Source organism: Lissotriton vulgaris, chromosome 12 (genome assembly GCF_964263255.1).
Source record: "Lissotriton vulgaris chromosome 12, aLisVul1.2, whole genome shotgun sequence".
Classification (NCBI taxonomy): Eukaryota; Metazoa; Chordata; class Amphibia; order Caudata; family Salamandridae; genus Lissotriton; species Lissotriton vulgaris.
In genome coordinates, this window is record NC_141700.1 from 165,899,195 (window position 1) to 165,923,306 (window position 24,112).

General features: G+C 46.9%; 1 protein-coding gene across 1 annotated transcript in view; it reads left to right on the forward strand.

The window, feature by feature from the left end:
* NUP93 (nucleoporin 93) overlaps positions 1-24,112 on the forward strand; it is a 567,849-nt gene that overhangs the window by 294,303 nt on the left and 249,434 nt on the right. The window contains exon 11 of the mRNA XM_086947697.1: positions 20,916-21,081. Within this exon, the coding sequence (XP_086803823.1) occupies positions 20,916-21,081 (166 nt within the window). The remainder of the gene's footprint in view (positions 1-20,915; positions 21,082-24,112) is intronic.

Sequence of the window (24,112 nt, forward strand, 5' to 3'; positions counted from 1 at the left end):
TCAAGCAAGCTCTGCAGAGCGTTACCAGTGCGAGCAATGAGGACCGCGTCGTCCGCGTATAGGAGTGCTGGAATCTTAGATACTCCTACACGCGGAACGTCACCCCCTGTCTTCTCTAGGCACTTCCCCAGTCCGTTGATGTAAATGGTAAACAGGAAGGGAGCTAGTATGCATCCCTGCCTTACTCCACGCCTAGAGTCAAATTTGGCACTATATGTTCCCTCCCTGGTGACCCTGACCTTAGCGGAAAGATCCTGATGTAGCGAGGCCATGAATCTAACCAAGGCCTCATCTATCCCAATCTCCAATAACATGGCCCATAGCTTTGTTCTGTTCACCAAGTCGAAAGCCGAGGAGAGGTCCATAAATGCTAAAAATAAGGACCCCTCCTTGGCGACCGTGTACTTGCTGATCAGAAGATGTAAATTGGAGCACTGTTCCACTGTACCCCTCTTTTCCCTGAAGCCATATTGTATTTCGGCTAGCCCACCATGTTTCTCTATGCTCTCCCTCAGCTTGGTTAACAGGACTCTGCCTAGGATTTTAACGGCGGAGTCCAGTAGGGATATGGGCCTCGATTGCCTTTCTTAAATATCGGGACGATGATGGAAGTTGCCCAGGAAGATGGATAATAGCTACTTGTGGCCGCGTTAAATACATTGGTCAGAACGCCTGCCCAGGTGCCAGGGGAAGATTTATACAAGTAACCAGGTACTCCGTCAGGGCCTGGTGCTTTGTTCTTTGAGGTTTCGTGGATGGCTTTTTCCACTTCACCTATGTTAAAACTCAGGGCGTAGGGCTCTGGGGCGGTGAGTGGATTGGGGGTACTGTCTGTGCTCTCGCCACCATATACCGCGCTGAAATGGCTGAACCATTTTTCATCCGGAATCACACAATCCATGATTGAATTGGGTGTGTCCGTGGAAAAAGGGCTGGTTTATTACATTCCAGAATTCTTTGCTGTCCCTTAGGATGTCTACATTCAAAAGGTTATCCCAGGCCATTGACTTGATCGTGTCTTTTCTTAATTTGATGGCCATCTTGTACTGTTTCCTTAGGTGCGCTATATTACTCGTGTCCCTTGTAGGTTGCTTTAGGGCAAGCATCAGCAGTCTATGGGCCTTCGAGCAGTTTGCATCGAACCAGCGGTGGGGTTTGCTGGTTCCCCGTCTCGTGCTGACCGTCAGATCTGTCACAATTTAGTTGCAAATTGCTTCAAAAGCCCCTTTAATTTCACTAGCCGGAGATGAGGTGTTTTGACAGACCTCTAGATGGCCACTAATTTTTGGTAGGAGTTCAGAGTGAAAAGTATTAGGCACTACTTTGGCCCACTTGAGCCTTCTCCCCTGATCGATAGGGCGTACAGAGATTTGTGCCTCTTGTGGTTGGGGCATAGGGCCCATGTACAGCCCCCAGGCTACCTCCACTACTACTGGGTTGTGGTCACTATGTACAGACACCAGCGTGTTGTGTGACATTACCCTATTCAGGATCCCTGGGGTCATAAATATGTAATCAATGGTGGACCCAGGGGTAGTGCCTTTATAGGTATGGAGTCTAATGGTGCCCTCGGGTGAATTAGGTTCGTACAGGTTGTGATGAGCCACTAGGTCTTCTAACTCTGTCCCCTCGGTAGAGTGCTCAAAATGTGGCCCTACTGGCCCTGCGGGGTCTGCCCTGTTCGTTGAACCGCATGGGCCATTACATGGATGAATATTAAAATCTCCTAAAAGAATGATTTCATAAGTAAGATATGTATTTTGGCTGACAAAAACTAAAAAAGCATCTAAGCTGGCAATGCTGTTTATGCTAGAATCCTTATACATGGAATTGTAACAATTAATATAAAAGGTGCTCATTGAAGGGGGAACTACCCTTTCAACTATTAGCAGGTTTGGTCAGGGATTGTTAACCAGTTTCAACAAGCCTTTAAGTTTCAGGGAAAAAAGGGTTATCAGCCCACCCCTGCCTCTACCTGAGCTACTTGGGGATGCTGCTTTAACGAAGCTTGTGAAGCCATCCATGTAAAAACTATCCGCTGTGTCCCAAGTCTCCTGCATAGTGATAACTTCGTATCCGCGAACCACTCCCGCCCAGTCCTCATTTGTTACCTTGCTTTTAATACCTGCCACATTCCAGCTAGCTAGTTTACAAGTCATGTTCTTCCCCCGCTCGCCGGGTCCTGTTTGTGGTGGTCGCCCTTGAACTAGTGGTCAATCAACCTCATCCAAACCCTCCATACTCTCCGGGCCCTCCATGCCTGACAATGGGGCAAACCGGTTGTTCGTAGGTATCCTGCTAACTGATGGTGCATCACATTCCCCTTGAACTGGTAGTGGCAGTGATATAGGTGCTAAGCTTTGGGCGAGGCGTTGAGGGGAACCCATGGTAGCGCCTGCGACGAAATCTGCCCTTGGGCGTGAGATCCTGTTTGAGCTCATGGTGTCGTGACGGTATCCAACATAGGTTCTCCTCAAGGGGGGGGTAAAAGAACTCCAGTGGTACAGGTCTAATATGATCATCAAGAGTTATAACAGAACCGTCCCAAAAAAGTTTATCTGCCAGATTAGGCCTGTTGAAATTTATGACCACACAGTCTCCCTTAGTGATTTTAGGTCTTTTCCCAACCCACCCAACTCACCTTGCAAAAATGATCGAGTCTCCGGGATTCTCCCCGCTAGAGGAATCAGCACACCAAGTTCTTGCTTTTTGTAGAAGATTCCTAGTGGATTCGTATTCACCCTCTTCCAGCAGTGGTACTCCTATAAACACTGCCACCAAAGGGGCAGCAGCCGGGGGTAGGTTCAAGTTGTACTTGCTTGGTTTTGGTTTCCTATGCGAAGACGTGGGTGGTGGCACACGTGGGGGGACAATAGGTGTTGAACCCACCTGGCTTGCAGGTATAATAGCATGGTGAAGCTGCCCTGGAACTGTACCCTCTCCCGCCTGGGGTGGGACTGTGGCACAGGGATCTGGCCCCTCTAGTGCTCCCCGGGCTTGAAGCGAAGTACCCCTGGTGGACTGCTCCGGTGGCGTCGGATAGGACGTAATGATTTTGTCCAGCTGGGCACATTTTTTTGAGGAGGTTGGACAAGCATGAGTTTAGTGTGTCGACGATATCCTTAGCAATCCCCACTAACAATGTCTCGATTCTAGCGACAAAAAGCGCCTCCAGTTGGTCCCCAAGGGGCTCAGTTTGTATGATGGCCGGTACCATTGCTTTGGTTTTTTTCCCTCCGGCCCTCTTTTGCGATTGGACTGCCTGTTGGCATGGCTGCGATGGCTCAGTTGGGGTACTGGGCTTGGCTGCTGTAGTGGTCATGGGGGCGGGATTGTTGTTAATAATTACCACGGGGTCCAAAGGTATAGGTATGGGTGTGGAGGGGGCCACTATCGTTGAGCCCACTGGGCTGATGGGAAACCGTACGGGAGTAGGGCACTCCGCTACCTCAGGCAATGCCAAACCTAGTTCTTGTTCAGCGGTAGCGATTTCTTTAGTAAGGGCCCTCACTGCTGAGGAAAGATATGATAAGATGGACTTGGAATGTCTAGGCATTTTAGCATTTTTCCCCTCATCCTCACAAGTTGATGTTTTCTTGCGCTTACCCATTGTTCATGGTTAAGTTGTTGTTAGGGTGGTGGCCCCGCCCGCCTCCTCCTGCCTCGGACTGCCAAAGACTGTCCTGCCCTTGTCCCGGGCTTCTCCCGGCGCGTGCCCGCGCGCGGGACGAGGGACTGGCGTTGCCTTTATGCGCCTCCTGGCGCTGCTGAGGGTGTCACTGGTGGTGGGAGGGGCCCGGCGGAGCCAAGCCCGGCCGGGAAACAGGCGGAGCAAGGCCCGGCCCTTTGCTGCTGGTGCTGCGGCGCTGCGGCGGACTGAGCCCGCCGTGAAGAATGCAGGAACCGTTTGAAGATCACCCCCAACAGGACTCGGCCCTGGCGCTGCCTTTATGCGCCTCCTGGCGCTGCTGAGGGCATCACTGGTGGTGGGAGAGGCCCGGCGGAGCCAAGCCCGGCCGGGAAACAGGCAGAGCAAGGCCCGGCCCTTTGCTGCTGGTGCTGCGGTGCTGCGGCGGAGCTGAGCCCGGCCGTGAAGAATGCAGGAACCGTTTGTAGATAACCCCATCATAGTGCTCCTTCAATTTGACCAACTTCTCTTACTATCCACCATCAAGCACCGCACTACTGTGCCTAGCCCCTAGCTTGTCGTTCACCCATGAGGGACACACCTCACTATTGGCTATGCTCCTTCTGAATAACAAGAATGGAGTGACACCCGTGGTGGAGTGCGGAGTAAACCTATACTCACTTTCTTTCTCAATTTAACGCTCACAATCTGCACCACAAATCAAGGCATGCTGAATTGTCTCTTTCGGTACTTTATAAAAGCACTCAATCATACTATTTGCTTCTGGGTGGTACAATGCTGCCCTCTTGTGGGTGAGTGTTTATGAATTTTTCATGTGCTTCTCCTCAAATATGGCCTCCGCTATACATGACAGCGGACAACGTAACCATTTTGTAGCACGCTACATATTGTAGCGTATTTTGGTTAGCACCCAGCATATCCCACAAACTCATCTCCCTTTTTCTCAGTTTTCTCTATTCCCCTTTTTCTCATTTTCCATCACTCCTTGTAGACACTGAACAGAGTCTGCACACTGACCGGTCATCTCCCTTAAACTTCATCACCATACAAGTGATAAAGGATTAGACATCCGGATGGATTGTATTTAGTCCAACAAGTTGGTTTTCTTTCAATCTAGGTAGGATCTCTACTTAATATAATGGTCTATTTACATAGGAGGGATTTAAGGTTTCTTCAAAACAAGTGCACAAATAATAATAGTATGCATTATAAAAAGAGTTAATCATGTTTGGTAACCTGAGCACAATGTTAGACGCGTCAGTAATTGAAATTCATGCGGCCTTTCCCTTCTCTGTTCTTATCAACACCACTTGCAAGTCACTCGGGATCTCGTTACGTAAAGAGATAAACACTTTTTCACCTTGCCACTTCACCTTTTGATCCGGCCAGTGTTCTCTGTCCCTGCAGACCTTTAATATAGAGTAATACATTTTTACCCACAAACGTCACCAAGTAAATTGATTTTTCACCGCACGAAGTCACTAAAATGGCATGCTTTTGTCACACTGGTTTTGACACTATCAAGTCACTACCTAAATGTGCTTGCAAAAAGAAAATGTTCCCAAAAAATGTATTTTATGTTTTTATCCAGCCCTGAAGATTCGCAGTTTGTTCCCTGCGATGAAACACATGTTGGCTTTTGAAATGGAACAATAAACAGAAGTGACTACACCAAGAACAGACTGTATCTCTACCTATGTATCTCCATGCACATATACTCATTCTCGGAGATTCACTGAATGTTTAGATTTGTCCTAATGCCTTTATTATTTTCTTTAAAAAACTTACACTATTACTATTCACTCACTGAATGTTTATAGTGCAGGGGCATTGTTGTATTTTCAGTTGTGTGGATCAGCTTGCTGGTCCCCTTTGGAGCGGTTTAGAGGTATTACCGCTCGCCCCATTGCCTAAACTGACTACTTTTTTATTTATTACCTTGCGGCCACCTAGGAAGTGCGCCCAGTAATTCTGGAAAACCAAAATACCTCTCAGCTGTTTTTGTATAACCTTCTTTAAATACCTCCAGAAATTCATCTATAAAATCCATAGATGCTACAGAAACCTCGCTTCCACCAATTGGCCTACTTACCCTTAACAATGGTGTTTCATTGGGATCAAGATGCACATGTAACTCCTTTTGGTGAAACCGACTTATCAAGGAGTCGCCCCTGATTAAAATGTAAATTTTCCTGGGGATGATTTTTCTTTTGAATTCTGTGGTTCTGTAGTAGGAGATCTCTGTGTATAGTCATAATCTAGTGAATAGTCCCGCTCATGTGCGGGGACCCCAGAGCGATCAAAAATAATCTCTTAAGCTGTCTTCTGTGCAGTCCTGCATAGACACTTAAGAGAGTATTAAAGACAAATAATGCAGCCTATACCTGCAAGGCTACACTGTCCAGTACTTCAACTAGAAATGCAAAGGATATTCCACCCATATCATAATTCAACACAGTCTGCCAGTTTCACCCATAGAGAAACTTCCCCTTCCCAAAATCCTTGGAATGATCGAGAGGAAGGGATGGACCGACAAGCCCCCATAGGCTGCCATTATGTGACTTAAAAAGGGATACCGTGCCTTTAAGGAAACTTTCCAGAACTCTTGGTATCCCAGAATGCACAGCAAATCCCTCCACTTTCAGTTCTTTTTTCCGGCTCCAGCTAGCAGGACCCTGGAGCATTGAGCTCTCCCTTTTTGGGTGTTTTGTGTAATTTTTTGGCACTTTTAAAGTGTTAGTGTGTTCACTCGACGTATTTTTGCTTCTTCTTCACTTTGCTGGAGTTTTCTGGTGTTTTTGGCCGCTCTTTTGCCAAATATGCCTGCCCTATTTGATAAATGTCCTGAGGGTGCCAGGAAGAAGGCAAAATCAGATCCACAGAGTGTGTGTATCCTGTGTCTCCCTTCTTCTCATGTCCCTGAGGCTTGTGAGATCTGCCAACAGTTTTCCAGCAGGACCCTGAAGGACAAACAGAAGATCAGGCTCCAAGGACTGGAGCAAAGAAAGCAGCAAGGTCCAGGTGGGTCTGGGCATGACGGGACCCCTTCCTCTGCCCATGCTTCGGCCTCTGGGGGGCTCCCCAGTAAGGAGAAGACCATAAAACGCCACCGGTCTCCATCGGCATATATAGCCTCGACGTCGGCGTCGAGAGGAATGACCACGGTCTGCTCCCCGTCTCCCCAGGGCTCTGGGTCGAAGCGACGTCGACGTTCGACGTCGACGGGGTTGATGTCGAGGCCTCCGAAGAGGTAGACGTCGAGGACTGCTTCGTCGTCGAGCCATCATCGACGTCGAGAGCGTTCCAGAAGGCGCCGGCGTTCGCCGTCGAGGCGACACCGCCGTTCGCCGTCGACTCGACGTTAGACGTCGAGAAGGCGATCATCGACGTCGAGAAGGCGATCATCGACGTCGAGAAGGCGATCATCGACGTCGAGAAGGCGATCATCGACGTCGAGAAGGCGATCATCGACGTCGAGAAGGCGATCATCGGCGTCGAGAAGACGATCATCGGCGTCGAGACGACGATCATAGACGTCGAAAAGGCGCTCAACGTCGAGGAGGAAAGCATCGTCGCCCAGGAGGCGTTCCAAAGCCAGGACTGAGTCCTCGGCCTCCACGGTCGCTGCGGCGCCGCCGCTTGGCTACCAGGGGTACGGCCTCTAGGTCTCCCCCTTCAGGTCAGACGAAGAATGTAAATGTAAATGTATTGGCATTTATATAGCGCACTACTTACCCGTAGGGTCCCAAGGCGCTTCGACCGCTGCGAAACCCTTCCTGGCTTCCCTGAGAGATGGTCCCTTAATGGGTATCTCCAGGGTGAGACCAGGCATCCCCGGCGGTCTGGTGGGGCCCTTAGTGAAGATGAGGCAAGCTAATGCCCAGAGTTGCCGAGTGTGATCGCTGATCAGAGTGGGCACCGAGGCGAGAGAATTATCGAGTCCGCTGACCCTGGTCCAGAAACCTGCCGCGCCGGGAATCGAACCCTGGTCCCGGCCCGTCCTCTGCTCTCGGGTCTGCCGCCTCTAACCAGTGAGCCACACTACTTCACTGAAGAAAAGGAGAGTGGAAGAGTCTCCGGGCTCGGAGCACTCGCAAGTCTATTCGCCCTCCAAGCCGAGGTCACCTACACCTCCTCCGTTACCCAAGGACCCTCCTCCGCGTAAACCGCCGCCTCCTCCTCCTCCTCCGCCGCCTCCTCCTCCGCCGCCTCCTCCTCCTCCTCATCATCCTCCGCCTCCTCCACCACCACCTCTGCCGAGGTCTGTCTCGTTGCCACATCTCCCGACGCTGCCTACGGGGCCACCACAACCTAGGCTCCCGTTTCGGCCTCCACAGCTCCCTCCTCTACGGCCCGTGGAACGTCCTAGGCCGCGGAGGTAGAGGGATAGATCCAGGAGTCGCCGTCGCTCTGCTACGAGATCTAGACGGCGCCACAGGAGGGACCGGTCGAGATCCCGCCGTACGGATTCATCCAGTGCCAGGGACTACTCACCTACTCTGTCGGACTCCCCTCGGACCAGGGTGTCTCCAGTAGACGACATAGTCTCCTTCCAGGACGTGTTGCTGCGAGGGGTGACTAAGCTGGGCATCACTCTCACTGTGCCCGCGCCATCGACTTCCGTCATTTTTTAAACTTTGCACAAGAAGCAGTTATCATGCCCTTTGCTGCCCTTGGTGCCAGGGCTGGTGGAACCTGTCATGGAGCTATTCCTCACCCCTGCGGCTACGAGATCGGCACCTTCCAGGCTGCAGAGAAATATAGGGCTCCTGACTCAGACCCAGCATTTCTTCGTTTGGATCCCGCGCCGGACTCGGTAATTGTGACGGCGGCAAGAAAACAGCACGCCACCACCCCGTCATCGACAGTGCCTCCTGACAAGGAGAGCCGCTGGATGGATTCGGCAGGCAGGAAAGTTTGCGGGAAGGCCTCCACTTCTATGAAGGCCGCGAGTGCCTCAGCATTGTTGGGACGTTACAATCGGGCTCTGTGGGAGTCCCTCCAACAGTTCTCGGAACACCTTCCCCGGGAGAAGAGGGAAGATTTCCAAGAGATCCTTGCCGAAGGACTGCTGGTCTCCAACCAGGTGATAAGCTCGGCTGCGGATTCCTCCCTCTTGGCAACCCACGGGTACTGCCATGGGGTCAACCTGAGACGCCACGCCTGGTTACGTCTTACATCCTTGAAGCCCGAGGCGCAGCCGAGAGTTGCCAACCTACCCTTTTCGGGCGAGACCCTCTTCGGGAAACATGCGGACGACGAGATGGCCCGCATGAAGGCGGAGGCGGAAACTCTGACGGCTGTCGGGATGGATAAGCCTAAGGAACAGAAAAAGACCTTCCGCCCGTTCCAGAGGCGGTACGGGGCGCAAGGCAGAGGGGAAGGTCGACAGGCTTGACAGCAACAACAGCAGCAGCAGTTCCAGCGGAGACCGTTCCATAAGCGCCAGAGGGGCCGAGGTGGTCAGCAGTCGTCCTCCGCGACCAAAGGCCAGGCTGGGTCTAGGCCCTGAGGTGCTACTTCCCCTTCATCCGTTACCCGCTCTGGTGGGGGGAAGCATCCAAGATTACCTGGCAGAGTGGAGAAACATTACTCAGGACAAGTGGGTGCTGAATATTGTTTGCAATGGATACAGTCTTCGGTTCACCAGCCCGCCTCCAGCAATTCCACCGGTTGGCTCACAGTTCCAACTGCGCGAGCTCCAGGCGGAGGCCGATACCCTGTTAAGAAAAAGGGCGATAGAAGACGTCCCTCTGTCTCAAAGGGGAAAGGGTCTTTACTCGGGCTTCTTCCTAGTACAGAAGAAGGACAAGAACGATTACAGACCCATTCTGGATTTGCGACAAGCAAACAAGTGGATTCGCAGGGAAAAGTTTTGCATGCTGTCTATGCACCAGATTTATCCTCAGCTGCAGAGAGGAGACTGGCTGTGTGCGATAGATCTGCGAGATGCGTACTTCCATGTGCCCATTGCACGGAAACATCAGAAGTTCCTGTGCTTCCCTGTCGGCACCAATCACTATCAGTACACCGTACTACCGTTTGGACTGAAGTCTGCACCCAGGACTTTTTCGAAATGCATGGCTGTGGTGGCAGCGCACCTAAGAAAGAACAAGGTGTTTGTCTACCCGTACCTGGACGATTGGTTGATCAAAGCCTCCACCTTCCAGCAAGCGCAATTGCACTTCCAACAGGATGGCCATCCTGCTGAACCGACTGGGGTTGCACATAAATCTGAAGTCTGTCCCGATTCCTGTACAGTGCCTGCAGTACTTGGGAGCCTCCATCAATACGCTGTCGGCTACCGTGTCTCCTTCGGAGGAGAGACGCTTATCCATCCTTCGGAAGGCTCAGGCTCTCCTAGCTGCTCCATCTACAACAGTGAGGACGGTGTCTTTTCTACAGGGATCGATGTCCTCTTGTATCTTCCTCACTCCGCACGCGCGCCTACACATGAGGCCGCTACAGGAATGTTTGGAGGACCAGTGGGACCAGAGGAAAGGGTGTTGGGACGACAGGATCCAGTTGTCTCTTCACGCCCAACATTCCCTGAGATGGTGGTGCGCGGCAGAGAATCTCCTCAGAGGGGTTCCTTTCCACAAGGACATCCCGACTCAGACTATTGTTACAGATGCGTCTCTCCTGGGCTAGGGAGCGCATTCAGATCTACAGATCCAGGGAACGTGGTCTCCGGCAGAGTCCACGTATCACATCAATTTCCTGGAACTCCGAGCTGTTCACTTGGCGCTGAAGGCCTTTCATCCGTCCTTCCAGACCAACTCCCTGCTTGTGCAGACGGACCATACGACCACGATGTATTACCTCAACAAGAAGGGGGGTTCGAGATCGCGCACACTGTCACAGGAAGCGCAGGCGATCTGGCACTGGCTGCTAGCCAGAGGACTGACGATAACGGCTACTCATCTGCCAGGTGTGCAGAATGCTCAGGCGGACGCACTCAGCAGACTGATCCAGGAAAACCACGAGTGGGTCCTAAACGACGAAGTGCTCGAAGACGTCTTTGCCAGGTGGGGCTCTCCAGACGTGGATCTGTTCGCCACCGCCGACAACAGAAAATGCAGAGACTTTGCCTCGAGGTATTACCAACCAGGGACGCTGGGGAACGCGCTATGGATCAGCCGGTCGAACAGCTTTCTGTATGCTTTTCCACCCATTCCCCTGATTCTGGTGGTGCTCATCAAGCTGTCCCAGTTCAGGGCGCGGATGATCCTCATCGCTCCGGAATGGCCCAGACAGTGGTGGTTCACGGACCTGCTACACCGGTCTCTCCTTCCTCACATACGGCTGCCGTGCCGGCCGGACCTTCTCACGAAGTTCGGGGGGCAGATGGTGCACCCCAATCTCTCGTTTTTGAGTTTGGCTGCATGGCTCCTGAGATAGTGCAAAATGGCCATTTGAATCTTCCTGAAGATTGCATGGACATACTGAAGGAGGCTAAGTGACCTTCCACTAGGACTTCATATGCTTACAAGTGGAAGAGGTTCTGCATCTGGTGCACGTCTAAGAACTATGATCCGACGACATGCAAGGAAGATGTCATCCTTCCATACCTTTTGCATTTGGCGCAGTCTGGCCTTAATTTCCATTCTATTAAGGTTCTTCTCGCTGCGCTGACTGCCTACAGGAAATGCCCTTCACAGACATCCTTCTTCCAGATTCCTGTGATAAAGGATTTTTTGGAAGGATTGAAGAAGGTGTTCCCTCCTGTTCGGCTTCCTTCGCCTTTGTGGGAGCTGAATGTGGCACTGTCCAGGCTGATGAAGGATCCTTTTAAACCCATTCATAAGGCCTCGCTGCAGCACCTGTCCTGGAAGGCGGCGTTCCTCGTGGCCATTACATCGGCCCGCAGGGTGAGTGAAATTCAGGCATTGTGTTGCCAGGAACCTTATACTGTATTTCATGCTGCTAAGGTTGTGATGCGTACTCACCCTAAGTTCCTTCCTAAGGTGATTTCTGATTTTCGTGTTAACCAGACTATAACTTTACCTACGTTTTTTTCAGAATCCTTCCACTCCAGCGGAAAAGTCTCTTCATTCCCTGGATGTCAGAAGGGTGTAGAAATTCTATCTGGATAAAACCGAGGATATTTGTAGGTCAGACCAATTGTTTATCAACTATGGGTCGGTCAAGACTGGTCTTGCTACCTCTAAGCAGTCCATCTCTAGGTGGATTGTGTCCTGTATCCAGTTATGTTATCAAAAGGCTAATAAGTCCTTAGGGGGTAAGCCTAAGGCTCATTCCACCAGGGGCAAAGCGGCTACAACAGCTTTGCTCCGTAATGTTCCCATTGCATAGATCTGCAGGGCTGCCACGTGGAAGTCGGTCCATACCTTTGCGAAGCACTACTGTCTGGACTCTGATGCCAGAACAGATGCTCAGGTTGGGCAGGCTTCGTTACGAAATCTGTTTGCACAGTAGTGGTGGTGTCTTTTTCCTCCACCGCCGGTTTGGTTGTGGGGATGGGCTTGCCATTCCATTCACTAGATTATGACTATACACAGAGATCCCCTACTACAGAAGGAGTAGTTTCTTACCTGTAACTCCAGTTCTGTAGTAGGGGTATCTCTGTTATAGTCCTAAGCGCCCGCCCTACCTTCCCGGTGGAGAAAAAGATAATGTACTGAATGCTACAGGTCTAGCTTTATACACCTCCAAAAAGAACTGAAAGTGGAGGGATTTGCTGTGCATTCTGGGATACTGAGAGTTCTGGAAAGTTTCCTGAAAGGCACGGTATCCCTTTTTAAGCCACATAATGACAGCCTATGGGGGGCTTGTCTGTCCATCCCTTCCTCTCTGTCATTCCAAGGATTTTGTGAAGGGTAAGTTTCTCTATGGGTGAAACTGGCAGACTGTGTTGAAATATGATGTGGGTGGAATATCCTTTGCATTTCTAGTTGAAGTACTGGACAGTGTAGCCTTGCAGGTATAGACTCCATTATTTGTCTTTAATTCTCTCTTAAGTGCCTATGCAGGACTGCACAGAAGACGGCTTAAGATATTATTTTTGATTGCTCCGGGGTCCCCGCACATGTGCAGGACTATTCACTAGATTATGACTATAACAGAGATACCCCTACTACAGAACTGGAGTTACAGGTAAGAAACTACTCCTCCCCTAGAAATACCCCCATACTCTATGGGTTCACCTCCATATCCTTTCGGTCTTATGTCAGGCTTAAGCACCTAAATCTTCTTTTTTCTCATAAAAGTGCATAGGTCACATCCTGGTCGCTAGTTTAAGATCTCCATGGAAATAGGAGGAAATTGGTTGGTAACCTCAAGAAGATTTATTCAAAAAATTCAAAACATAAGGACCCTATCCATCATCAGTCAGCCAGAAACCAGCCTAACTGCTCTCCAACCACTCTTCCTCTGACCCCCAATGTTTAAGGCTCTGTTTGATTTGTAGGACTGTGAAAGTTATACAAGCATATAGACAAGCATTATGTTAATACCTTTCTAACAAGGTTGGTTGATATCCCGTTCATTTGTAGTTGAACAGAATTCATTCCATCCTTTGTAACCAGACCCCAGCTGAGTTCTACCAGCATAAATGTGCTCTTAACCTCCAGCAGAGAATTGCAGAGTTAGACTGAAATCTTCATGGATGACCCAGTGTGGAGTGATCCCCTTAGATCAGGGGGATTAAGGAGGCTAGGGTACAAATTGTGCATTAGGGCTATGAGCAATCCTGGCCATGCAAAACCTTTCACTCATCTAAACTGTCCATAATGGAGTCTGGTTTGAGATATTGATGGCCTGGCCCTACATCTGCACATCCACGTGTCTGTTTGGTCTACTTCTGTTGCAGTTCTTTTGGGTCAGGCGCAAAGAATCTACTGAGGTTGTAATGACTGGCACTAGTCATGCAGATGTTTCTGTTCAGGGTCCTATTTACAGACTGCTTCTGCATGTGTCAAAAAGTTGGCTTTGTTTTTGTAGAGAACTTCAAGTTTTGTGGGGGTTTCTCTGTCTTGAAGTTCTATATTTTGTCTATTAGATTTTGGTGCGGCAGCTTTTGTGCTAGGGCACAACAAGCCCTCTTGATTTTTTCTTATTAATGTTTTTTTTTAATAGCACATCTTTTATTATTTTCAATCAGCAAAAAATAATATAACAAAAAAATCAAACATCCGCCAGCTCCAAACAGTTGCCACAGAGTAGCATGTCACCACAGTTCACGCCCACAAGATTACAAAAGTATTGTACCCAAACATTCTCTTCCCAAGGCGCCGCAGGTGCTTAAGTATCTGAGGCAGTAGGGGAGTTCTCTTTGTCATCCAAAGTGAACCTTTCTGATGTACAAATTTAGTTAGATTTGCCACCCAAACTTCCACATTCTCATCATGGCATATTTCTTCTGCAACTGCCCACTCATTCACATCTCTCCCCCATCCGTCCACACTAGGCCCAACTTGCCCCATCCAGGTAATTGCAACTAGTCTATTGGCCAACAATAGCAACAAATGCAGGAATTTAAACTCCATTTTGTTACCCTTATACTGTCAAACTTCTCCCAGCAGGCAAGCAATCTGGTCCATCACTATATGAATCCTCACTACTGTAGCCACTCGTGCCTCAACAGTCGTCCAGCAGGAGTGCACGAGTGGGCAGTACCACGTAAAGTGTTAAAAAGTGGCCACGGTAGCTTGACACTGGCAGCAACCACTAGGTTTACTGGGATCCATTCTGTTGAACAGCACTGATTCCACATACATACAGTGTAAGAAATTGAAATGGATTCATTTAAACCATGTATTACAGGAAACAGACTGGCCCAGAGCACAGGTCCTGTACCACTGCGCATCCTCCAAGGGAACCCCAACTCCTCCTCCCAAGCTGCCCTGGCAGAAAATAGGGATCAAGCTCTATCAGCTGTTATGGCTTTATATAGATGTGAAACCAAGTGACAGCCCCCTGCTCTAATAACTCACGAAACATAAGCAGTGTAGTCAGCGTGGCAGGGAATGTGGGCAATTTGTCCCTGACTAGTGCAGCTATACTAGAATGCATTAAGAATTCCCCATTCCCTAGTCCAAATGTCTCCTGTGACACCTCAAGGTGATCAACTCTCATTGGAGTATAGGTCTCCAGGGTTTCAAAACTGCCCCGACCAAGCAGTAACGTTCACTGATTCAGAACATTTACAAAATGCTAGCAGGTCCCAAAAATTAATTCTCTAGCAAGGGGGGCCCTACCCAGCACTACCTTAACAGCCTGTTCCCAAATGGACGCTATGGGTCTAATAAGGTAAGGCATTGATGCTACATCCCGGCTCACTGACATCAGCAATTGCAGAAGAGAAAGATAACGTGTCCCATTGCCAACAGAGATCTCTCCCAGTTCCCACCATTTGACAGCCAGTGTGCGGCGTGCTGTAGCTGCAAGGCCAAGTAATACAGCTCCAGTTTGAGGACCGCCAGCCCTCCTTACAGCGTGGGCAAGAACAAAAAGTCACGTGCTATCCAACTTCTGCCACTTGCCCATATCAGCATAGTAAGAAGAGAAAGTAATCAGCGAAAGGTCACCGGGGGAAGGGTGTCAAACGAATGTTGCGTATTGTAACAACCCCTCTTGATTAAGTAGAAAGGAGAGGTCTGCCCATGGACCCAGAAGCGGATCAGTGTATCTAGAAGACATTTCAGAATGTGTAAACTCAGTTTGTTCTGGAAAATCCACTTGGCAGATCGTGTGAGTCTGCCTATTGGTGTCCGAAGTTCTTTAACTGTATCTTGAAGATCTGAAATTCTCTCGTATGCCTATGTGACCCTATCAGCTGGGTTGCTGCTACAGCAGCAACATGACGTCTGACCATACTTCCAAGTTTAGACTGGAGGGCCAGGTGTTTGTCAGTGACTTTCCAGATTACTGCTGTTTCTGAGGCCTGGACAGTGTCCCCGCCCTCCTTGGAGGATAATCTCTTCACTGGGAGGAAGTATAGAAAATCCAAGGGGTTTGTGAATTTTCTTAATTCTTATGTGGTGGGGAGACAGTCCCAGCTTCTCCATTGCCATCTTGTGGGGTAGGCAAACAGGAATTCCAGCGATTTGATGTAATCCATGTATTTCACTTTTGGCCAGGTCCCACCAAAGTCGAATAAGGTTGGTATTCAGAGCGCCCGGTCAGTGTCAAAGAGAGAGGATGGGGATGGCCCAGTGGAGCCTGCCAACACCAGTGGTCCCAGCCTCACCAGTGGGGACCCCCAACTCCTCCAACCCTCTCACGGGGAAGTGTGCCACAAGGTCTGTGTCAAATCAAGGGTCACTTCTAACCGGGTCCAGTGCTTCTCACAAACACCCACTGGCCTTTTCCCAGCTGCCTCTGTTAACTCCTCTTCTTCTGGAGAGGGCTCGAGCTCCTATGTTTATGTTTGGATCCTAGTATGATCCCACCTTGATCTGTTCCTCAGTTCATCTGTCTGAGGTGTCCTGCCATGTTCACCGGCACCAAAATCATGGGAACCAACATCTGCCAGTTCAAGGGACACAACCGTACAAACCAGCCAGAAAAAACATTCTTCCAATAATCAGCAATCATCGCAGAACAGATTGCTTAGGCAAAATCTGTATTACGGCCCTATTGAATATAGGGATGTTTACTTTAAATGGCCGCTTTCCTCAGTATCAACCAGCAGCATTTATCAGAGTCTCAAAATATGCTAATACCATCTTAGATCACACCCTAGGTGACAGAGTTGTTCCAAATGATTAATTATCAAATCATACCAAGATTAGAGAGCGACTACTTACCTCAACTCATGGAGTTCCTCATTAACTCTCCAAGAGCCCCACCAAGCAATGACCTCATGGAATTTCCTGATGCATTTAATCTGAAAAGGCTAACATGGAAGGGAAAGGATACATCTATAATTACGAATTTCATAAAAGCATTGATTACAGCAAAATTTGACACCAACTCCCAGATATTGTGGCAGAATTGAAAATTTATGATAACGACTCTCATAATACATTTTTCGCCCAAATAGAATTAGGAAAGGAACATCTTGGTTTTCAAACTCGCTTTTATGGAGAAAAAAAAGGCAGTTAAATAAGGAGATCATATCACTCTGGAAAAGCGCTTAAAAAAACAATGCAAGTACGAATCAACAAATTAACACTCTTAGGCGTCAATACAAGAACACAGTCTGGTAAGAAAATAAATCATATCAAACAAGCCTCTAGATAAAGGTGTTGCAAATAAGTAAAACAAAACAAAAAACAAGCAGTTTTGGGCAGAATTAAATAATATAGGCAATGGCTCTTTTCGCCACCATAACGCAAACATTTCCCAAACAGATTGGATAGTACATGTGAATATGAATGATTAACGAGACCCAATGGTGGAACACCACCAAGCTCTGGCTCCAATGATATACGATTCTTTTGGAAATTTGAATGAGGGACCCTGGCTAAACGAAACCTAAGTCTGGAAAGTCTTAAAAAGACTCCGATTAGAAGAGGCCCCCGGCCCGAATGGCCTACCGAATGCAGTATTGAGGATCAACCAATCTTTCTGGGCAAGGCAACTCACCCCACTTTTCAATCCTGCGTTTTCAACAAATAACATACCTGCACCATGGAAAGGCAGCATCCTACATCCGATTTTTAAATCTGGCAGCAGATTGGACGTGTCGAATTACGGATTGATGGCACAAATAGATTTCAAAGCCAAACTATATGCCTCAAACCTGGGTCACTTACAGTAAGATCCTTCCAAGCACACAAACTGACTTCGGACCGGGCACAAGTACAACTACCAATCTCTTAGCATTGCGCCTACTTGCAGAAAAAGCCCAACAAAAGTCCACCAAACTGTACACCTGTTTTGTGGACTTAAAAGCAGCCTTCGATATGGTCCCAAGAGAGCGCTTATGGTCAAAGATGGCAAAATGGGGCATTCCTTCAAAGTTATTTGGTGACAGTCAACTTGTATTCACAAACATGGGTCTGAGTCTAGCTAGGCAAAGACGAGAGAACCACATGGAAGATACCCACTCACAGAGGCCTAAAGCAAGGATGTGTGCTAGCGCCCAACTTATTCACCATCTGTATGGCAGACTTAGACGCCAGGGTGTCGTAAGTCCAAAGCGATCCACCCAAGTTAGCAAATCACCTAGTCAAAAGCTTACAATATGCGGACTATATTGTACTATGCAGCCAGACTCCAACTGGCCTCTAGCGCTTGATAACCCAATTGCTGGAATACACTGAGGCGCTCAGACTGAAATTGAACTATAATAAAACAAAGGTGATGTGCTTCTCTACATATACTAACTGCCATAATTCGAAATTGAAATGGTCCGTAGCGGGGAACAGATTAGAAACTGTTGGTTCATACAAATACCTAGGGGTGGTTATAGACTCCAAATTATTATTCAAAGAGCATCTAACAAAAAGACTAGCACAGGCGTATAAATTGCACTATGCACTGAACACATTACGAACAAAACTAGAGTGCCTGTCCAATGCTTACCTTTTACAAGTAATTGCCAACAAATTCCTTCCAACACTCACCTATGGCTCAGAACTTCTTAAAGGTAAAGATAAAGATGCAAAATTTTTGAACCAACTGCAATCCACTTTGTTTAAACGTATTTTTTGAATCCTGCAATTCATCCTTCAGGCGCAGGTCCGACTGGAATTCGGGCAGTTCCACCAATTGCCGGTTAGGTCAGCAGCAATAATTAAACTCTGCTGGAGAATGAGAGCGCCACACCCAGAATCCTTATCAGTGCTCTGTTCACAATTAAAGGGGAAGAGGAGTTGGCTTAATGGTTAAGGCGGTTGACCTAGAATCTGGGGAACTGGGTTTGAGTCTCAGCAATGATGCTGAACTTCCTGTGATTCTCGGCAAAGCACTTAATCTCCTAACAAAAATGAATATGTCCTCATGTAATGCAACTGGTGCTATTTAAAGCGCTGTGATACCCAATTTAGGCCAAGTTCGTGCTATATAAAACTCTGTGTAAAAAAAAAAAAAGAATCAGCCTAAAGCAAAAACGACTGGCCAACAGTGCTCCAGCAAGCGCTAACTGCCTTCAGTCTGGCTGCAGAGTGGGGTCTAAACATCAGCTTCCCGCATTAAAAAAAATATCTAACAAAGCAGCCAAACAGTATGCATGGTCCTTTGACAAAGCTGCAACAGCAAGGAAAAAACATGGATGTATGGTCCTATCATCGTACATGAGCTGAGCTTCACAGCCATATCTTGTAAACCATATTTCTCCAACAACTCATTTCCTTCTTCTAATTCGTTTCGGAGCTTTCCTCAAAAGATCAGGTTCCATTGTGGAAACAAACTTGGCCGTCTCTGTGGGAGAATGGAAGAGACAATTCAACATTACACGTGCATTTGCCCCACCGTCAATCAACTGAGACGACAACTCCTAGTTCCGGCTCTCCGGTCACTCAAAATAAGATCGTGCCAATCCGCTGTGATGGCTTTGCTGAATAGCTAGTTGTTACAGCTTTTCTGTAGGATAACAAAGTTTCTTCATAAATAAACAAACCGAAACACAGCAGGGGTAGATGGGATTGCTCAATCTCTCTCAACAATCACAAATTTGATGTTCATAAAGAAAAAGTTCTTTAGATAAGGGTCCAATTGATTGCACAGTAATTTTAATGGAACTGTTTTATAAATTTGAACACGTTCAAACATTAATTTGAACCTAAAACTTTCTAGGCAGCACAAAGCACTTTATACTTTTGACAATTGAAGCCAGAGCATGCTTGGCACAATTGGCTATTTTTTGCACACTGTATACTACTCTGTTACATATGTAGCATGAATGGAATTTAGTAAGAAGTTTGTGTCCTTAGCCTTAGTTAGGTACAACACGAAGAGCTCAGACTATATGAATATAAGGATTCATGGTCATTTGTGATGTGATCCAACGTCTGTTTTTTAAGAAATTGTTTTTGATACATCCTGCCCACTCTTGTGATTTTGCCTAATGTCTCCTTTTGATTAACCGCTTCAACCGTGTGGGCGAATTCCATGCGTGCACAAATCAAACGGCCCCCAGCCGTCCGGCGCACACCCCCACCGTGACGTCTGGCGGCCGGGGGCCATCCGACTCATAGAGGAGGTTAAGAAATTGTATTGTTGTATTTTTCTCATTTTTGTTCTGGTTTTAACTAACTCAACAACAATAAACTATCCCTTCTCACATCTGCCAGATGCAGACCCCTGCTAAAGTTCTTCGCGATAGGGGCAGTACTAAGCGGTTTTAGTGCTGCATATTGCTTTATGATGGGCCACACAGGAGCGCCAAGGGTTTATGTCCATCATATTAGGCAGCCAGAGCTCGACCCCTTGTATACCTTGTTGATCATCCGAGTACAGCAGCCATTGAAGACCATGTAAAAACACTACAATCCAGTAATCAGCCATGGGTCTAAAACCTGTGTGCTCCATTACATCCGGCTAAAATATGCTGCCTCTCTACTTACAAAGCAAGACAGTATATTGCTTTATCAAATTCTGACTTAGAAATTATATTGATTCTCTTTAACATTTGCTAAATCCCATCTCTAGTGGGTATGCACCAAAAACAAGCGTAACATCACAATAAATAGTGCACAGAGGTAGAAACTGAACTCTCAATTTAAGATCTAAATGTGCTGGAGTGCTACCTGCAATGCACAATACTCTGAGCATACTGTGTATGAGGAATTAAGTTAATAATTGGCATTAAAATATGGAACCTAATTTATGACTGTCCTGAATAGGTGTCGGTACTTAGCATATTTATTTCTTGCTTGCTTCAGAGCTGGCGATGGCAGTCCTCCTACCTGTCCCAAGTGCCATAAAATGTTCCTGTGTGGGTGGGGACCTGACTCTCGTATAAGCATGGCAATATCAACAGTGATCTTACATAATGGCAGTTTCATGGTGTGGTTAATGTTCCATTACAAAGGTCACCTCATGGAAATGTTGCCCATTATTGTTAAATGCTTAATAGGTGGCATATATGTTGTTGATCACAAATCTTATATCTTTGGTGTTTACCTTTGTGAAAGAAAATGTACAACGAAAACAACCATATGTGTGGTTTACAAACTTTGTGAACAATCTTCCAATCCTATTTCAAATTTGAGGCTTAGAATATTATGTACTTTTTAAATTTTGCTTAATGTGTGGAGTCCTCTGCTTTTTATTTATTTTTTCAGACAGTCCGTCTCGCTTTTAGGACATTGCAAACTGAATATTTAATTTTGTTATTTCACCTTTTATGTTCTAGACTACCTCCATCTACAGAGAATAAACTTCGTCTCCATTATAGACGGGCACTGAGGAACAGTACAGACCCTTACAAAAGAGCAGTTTATTGCATCATTGGCAAATGTGACATTTCTGATAACCATAGTGAAATTGCTGATAAAACCGAAGACTATCTGTGGCTTAAGGTAGGCATACCGTTCTTTAACGATTGACTAAGCAATGATAGGTAATGTTTTCTCACTTCATTTTCGTGGAGCTTGCCACATTGAATGTGACTTTTTAGCTTCTATGTCCCACATACAGGTTTTTTGACGTTTGATGATGTGAAGGGAGATGCTTGACTCTTTTGGGCTGCTATCTTGGAAAATCCTGCATTAATTCATTAGAGACAGCATTTTAGAGGATTAGCCCAACCTGTCATTGAATGTTGTCCTTCACTTAATTCCTGTTGGTGAGGCACACACAATACTTGGGAATATGACAACACCTGGGTACGGTGTATTTTACATTAAGCAGACATTGTAGCTCTAGACTATATGTAATTAAACATTCATGTAATAACAATCCATAACTAAAGGATAAGTTTGTGCAATTTTTTTTTCTTATTCTTGTCTTTTTATTTTAGCTTTTCCTTCCTTCTTGCAGAAAGATAAATATCTCTGTTCTCCTACATGTGCACCTCGTCAAGGTAATAGCGGTAAGTCTTGGTTCCTGGCAATACCGGGCACTTGATCTCACCGCTTTCACAACACCAAAACTCAGTTGTAGGAGAACATACAGACATTTATCTATCTGCAAAAAGGAAGGAAAAGCTAGAAAGCTATCACACGTCCATGACAGACATTACGGGGGTCATTATGATAGCGGATTTTCCGCATCCTCGGGGCCGGCGGAAGCCACCGCCGGCCCCGAGGATGCGGAAAATCCGCAGCGGACTGACCAAAGACCCACCGCCAGATTAGGATGGCTGGTGGGTCCTGGTTTCCGTCCGCAGCTTTTCAGCCGCGGTCGGATTACAACCGCGGCGGAAAAGCTCTAATATGGTGACGGTGTCTTCCAGACACCGTCCACCATATTAGGATGGCCAGTAAAGTATGCTTTTCCGCGGCGGGTTTTCCGCCGCGGAAAAGCATACGGAACTTCACTGCGGGGGCCCGTTGAGGGCCCCCCCAGGTGAAGGTGGGGTGGGGGGTGCACATGAGGGGTACCTATGGTACCCCCCTGCATTTGCATGCAGAAAGCGGCAGGCACCGCGCGGTGCCTGCCTCTTTCTGCATGCAAATGCAATGCGTGCATTTTTAACATTGCCGCGGGTGCAGCTTGAAGCTGCACCCGCGGCAATGTTAAAAATAGAGGATGTGACCGCCAGGGTGGCGGTCACATCCTAATTGCACAGGAGGGAACTCCGCATGTCATGCGGAGGTTCCCTCCTGCTCTGGGGTCGCGGACGGACGCAAGTCCGTCCGCGATCCTAATCGACCCCTACATGTCCAAATCTACTCGGGCTAGTGTATCCTATACACCCACGAGTAACCACTGTGATGGAGTCCTGACGAAGGCCTAGCCGAAACCCGTTGTTTGTCAACAAGCCCCCTGTCTCTGCACATCAATTTGTTTTGACTAATGGGTTTTAATATTAACTTCTTGTGATCAAATGAAATCCGGTAAAATTGTTGTATGCAATAATGAAATGAAAAGATGATATTTTTGCTACTTGGCATATTGCGCAATGAGTATATAAGCTGTGTTAATTGTCAAAATAGAATAACGCATGTGGTTTATTAGTCAGTATCAACACTGTAATATATTTATACTTCTGTTTATATATTAAAAAAATCTTCTTGAAAAAAAGAGACAAGAATAAGAAAAATGAAAAAATAAATTGCACAAACTTATCCTTTGGTTATGGATTGTTCTTACATGAATGTAAAATTACATATGGTCAAGAACTTCTATGTCTGCTTAATGTGAAATACACCGTGCCCAGGTGTTGTCGTCGTTTTCCCAAGTAGTATTTTCCCTCTCAGAGTGTGTCCATCATAAATACAGGGGCTCGTTCCTTTTCCCAAAAAAGATGAGGGACACACACACAGGTTTAGCTGCTACTTCTCAAATATAATGCAATTGGCAATGGGCTTTAATCAATGCATCAAGTGCAGAAGATAGTTTGCCACCCTTTATGAGCACAAGAATAGTTTAAAGTAATATTTTTATTAAAAGTTGTCAGGTATGTGACTATGTTGAAAGATCTAGTTTATGTTGAAGGAGTTTGACTTGTCCATCTGAGTGCTGTCCACCATTTGCTCACAATCCGTGCAAAATTACAAATCTTTACATCATATTGGCAATTTCTGAATCCGGACCAGTATTGTCATTGTACAAGACTTGTTCCCAGAAAGGCTTTAACTTCTGCATAACCCTACACAAATTCTCAGTAACTGCTGGGCAGCACCAAATATGGTACAGGAAATTCATCTTTCATACCCAGCTGTTGGACATCTAGGAGGAACACTTGTATGGATCTTCTATGGTGCCATTTATTTGGTTATCTCCATAATAAACACCCTCCCCCCTTGTGTCTAGCCTGCAGTGACGCTTATGAGCGAAAGTCCTTAGTGCCTCCCAGCCCTTTTGCGAATATGCAACAACATTTTGCCTTTAGAACATACTCCAATAATGAGGTTTTTTTCTGTTTTGTAAATGTATTGATCATCACCCTAGACTGTTGGATACATTATGTGGTAATTTCGTACACTGATCCAGCCGATCCTGCAGGTATTCCATTGTAATATAATTGTCATCTTGGGGCAGGTCCTTCTTAAATGTTAAATATAAACCCATCTGTTTAGCATAATTTTATTATCCACCTACTGTCTCCGTCCATCGCCACGTATACTAATTTCCTGGCTAAGTGGGACCTCTACTTTGAGTTTCCTTAAAGTTTTCTCTCAGAACACCAGAGTACTGTATTGTTGTGTTCATCCTCATTCTCGGTATACTAAAAAACGATTCTTATCATGTGATTGTTGATTTGCGCGTCTCTGTATAGACGTGCAGGTTCATATTTTGTAGCTCTTGAATTGCATGTTGTATTTGTGTTTCTTTGTAGTAATATAAATTATCAGGCAAATTTAATAACCATATCTGTTCCATTAGTTGGATTAGTCATAGTATACAATTTAACTCTGATTGCTATAGCTACCCAGATTTATTTTT